General features: G+C 41.9%; 1 protein-coding gene across 1 annotated transcript; it reads right to left on the bottom strand.

Annotated features, from left to right (window-relative positions):
- Positions 1-1,367: 1,367 nt before the first annotated feature.
- On the bottom strand, positions 1,368-2,520 carry LOC109539508 (transcription initiation protein SPT3 homolog). The gene is made up of 4 exons (XM_019907287.2): positions 2,209-2,520; positions 1,740-2,149; positions 1,590-1,684; positions 1,368-1,537 (listed from the first exon to the last, which is right to left on the bottom strand). The coding sequence occupies exons 1-4, from the start codon at positions 2,433-2,435 to the stop codon at positions 1,406-1,408; spliced, it is 864 nt and encodes a 287-aa protein (XP_019762846.1). The 5' UTR covers positions 2,436-2,520; the 3' UTR covers positions 1,368-1,405.
- Positions 2,521-3,365: the final 845 nt, after the last annotated feature.

Here is a 3,365-nt window from a genome sequence, read left to right as displayed (position 1 = left end):
AAACTTCTAGCATGTTTTTCAATGAGTTCGATGCATTCGTCGCGTCCGTGCGCTGAAAATGAAGTAAAATTTAAGACGTTTTGAGAAAATTTTCACTTTTTCAAAAAATCGACCTCCGCCCTTGGAAAAATTTCGGGTAAAAATCAAAATTTTACATGCGTTTTTTGAGCTCAATCGATTCCTTTCGACGTAAGATGGTCACAAATCTGCATTTATACAGTGTTTGGGTCAATAATAAGGAAGAAATCGTCGGTTAAAGATTGTGAACGCTCAAAAAACCCTTAAAATGTGCCGAAAATGTCTATTATTTCGGATCTGAAACTTCGAGCATGTTTTTCAATGAGTTCGATGCATTCGTCGCGTCCGTGCGCTGAAAATGATATAAAATTTAAGGCGTTTTGAGAAAACTTTAATTTTTTCAAAAAATCGACCCCCACCCTTGGAAAAATTTCCGCCAAAAATCAAAATTTTACATGCGTGTTTTTTGAGTTCAATCGATTCCTTTCGACGTAAAAAAGTCACGAATGTGCATTTATACAGTGTTTGGGTCAATAATAAGGAAGAAAGCGTCGGTTAAAGATCGTGAACGCTCAGTCAAGTCAATCTTTGCTTATGTTGAAAACATAATTTAATACGTATTAAATGGCGATTGCACGCAGAAATCAACATATTCGAAAAAACGTTCCTAACAATAACAAATGGCTTCGCCAGTCCTCCTTGACCTGGAACCCCGCCTAAAATCCAAAAACCTGCCCAACTGCAGCGTTTACTGGGCGAAATCGTCCCTTGATGCGATAAGGAAGCATTAAAGGGCTTGGCCAGCTTTGTGCGAAAATCCAATAACTTCATGTAGTTTATAATGCGGCTATCGGCCGCTCATTTAACTCGCATTCGTCAGCGTCGTACATTTAAAACCTCTTATTTACCCATACACTCGATCAACTAGCGGGAATGTTCGCAGTTGAGCTGCTGCCTCATTGGAAAAATTGCAATAAATCGAAAAACTGAAACTCGAAACGAAAATCGGCAAAAACTACTACAAGTTTCACATGGGGAAAATGTTTTTGTTTTCCGTGTTGTTGCCAAACCGCCACTGTTCGCCCAGAACCCAGATTTCCCTGTCATGATACTGCTCAATACATCAAACAAGGATATGCCGATAATGCATTAAGCAAATTAATTGGCTTTTAGTTTTCAAGGGAATATTTAGCAAATGAACACGATTTTCCTGCAATCGGCGCACCAAATTCACCCTGGGCTTTGTCTGAGTCATTTCAACTGTTCACATTCTTAGTGCGGCAATTAAGAGCCGCTGTTGCAACAGAATCGAGCAGGAAACGTTTCGCTTACAACGACAAAAGGCACAATCAAACGCAGTAATCCAAATCTGTATTTTCGCCCAAAACTACAAGGCCAACAAAAAGTGCGTCTCCGGCATTGGCCCGCCAAAGTTCAATTTGCCGGCTTGAGGATTGTGAACGCGTCGCATCACCTCTTGTACTTCATGCACGCGAATCGGCACTTGGTAGGGAAAAACCTGCATAAAAGCCACCTTAGACGAGTTATTTTTGGTCGTAACAACTACAAACTTTGGACGGAGCGCTGCCTGGACCTGCAGCTCCATGCGGCTTGAAGATTGAAGTCGTGCAAGAAGTGCCCGCAATTGTCTCAAAAGGATCGATAACTGCAAAAAATTGAAACCAATCAAAGATCGACTATTTCCCAACGCGGAAGCCTACCCGATTTTACGTCTGCCCTTACAAAGAACGCATAGTCGACGATTTCCGCGACTGTTTGAAAGGCCAAGTAGCTGAGCACATCCATGGCGTCTTTATCGAACTCGATCTCGTTTTGCGGATCCACCCAGCTCTTGAACGAGTTTGCGGACTGTATTTTTTTAAAGGACGCAATGCGGGCTTGCTGATATTCCATATACTTCTCCTTGCTGATGCTCTTCGATATCTGATCAGCACGAAGCATTCGATTCAGTTTGGTCTCGTCCACCTCAGATATATCGAGGAATTCTCCGGTTTCGTCTAGAAACCGTACAAAGTCCAGAAGCTTGTTGTTTTTTGGTCCTTCCACTACCTCCACCACTGGGGAATTCACAGCGCCGCATTTAGCCGTGATTTGTCTCGTTTTAAGGTATCTGAAATAGCCTGCCTTTCATTGACGAATGTTTGGACCGATAAAACGCATGTCCCTTACCGAACAAACCGCTGCATTTTATACTTGTTGTGCCTCAAAAGGAAGACCAGAGATTCCCCTTTAAGAACTGGCCCAGAATTGTATTTTAGAGCCTCATTTACGATGCTTCTTAGCTGGCTTTTCACGATGCTTTCCACCAATTCCACAGTGGCTGGATCTGGCTGGTCGCTGTCTCCGAAGCCATACATCATCAGGGAGATTTGATTCAGAATCTTTTTGTTGGCCATTGGAGCAAAATGCCAAGAAAAACAACCGTTCGGAAAATGTAAACAACAACAATGGAAAAACGTAACCTTAAAATGTGCCCTGACAGAACGCTAGAGCTGGGGATGGGTGTCGATGTTTGGGCCACGTTGACAACGCCATTGGGTTCCTCGATATGCTAGTTCGATGCCGCCTTCCTACTCTTGTGAAGTCGCTTTGCAGCGACAAATGTCTTGACAGAATGGAGGTTGCAACAGATCACAGAGGTTACTCTGTGATCTGTGGATGATTGGAAAACGTTTCCATTGGTTGGAGATGTACGACGACGGACGAATTTACAGATCTCCAACCAATAGAAACACTTTCGTGTCGGATAGCGGCTTTAAAACACAGATAATTGCTTTTAAAAATGTCGCATTCTCCTTTCTGTTCAGAAACATTTTTTATTGAATGATTTACGCGGAACACTTTATTATTTTCGCGTATATAAATAGATTTGCACACATCCAAAGCTAGACTTTACTACGGAAGTAGATAAAACTGGATTTTTGCAAGCAGATTGGATTTTGGCCGGCAAATTTAGCCTAAAATAGCAAATTATTTTGGTAACCCAGTGACATTGGTGGAGATTATCCGGCAAAAGCCCGCAAAATTGCCCGCATATTTTATCGCAAACTAATACAAGTCGATGGTTGATTGCAAAGAAAAGCGCAATCATGAAGCGAGCGAATGCACGCAAAATCAGCCATCAACTGATCGGAATGCATGTAACCTCTTGTTCGTAGTAAACAATGTTAATGCTTGTTGCTGATAAGCAACAAAGAGTGTGATATTTGTTGCCTTCTGTGTTTTTTTTTGCTTGAGAAACTTCGGATATTGATGCCGTTCGGTAATACGGTTATTTATCGATGAGGTGACCCGATTTTTCAAAATCAATATTTGAAGTCAACACC

This window comes from Dendroctonus ponderosae, unplaced genomic scaffold (genome assembly GCF_020466585.1).
Source record: "Dendroctonus ponderosae isolate FM_Combo_2020 unplaced genomic scaffold, Dpon_F_20191213v2 Dpon_F_20191213_8, whole genome shotgun sequence".
Taxonomy (NCBI): Eukaryota; Metazoa; Arthropoda; class Insecta; order Coleoptera; family Curculionidae; genus Dendroctonus; species Dendroctonus ponderosae.
The sequence above is the reverse complement of the archived record's forward strand: the minus strand, read 5'-3'. Positions and strand labels throughout refer to the sequence as shown.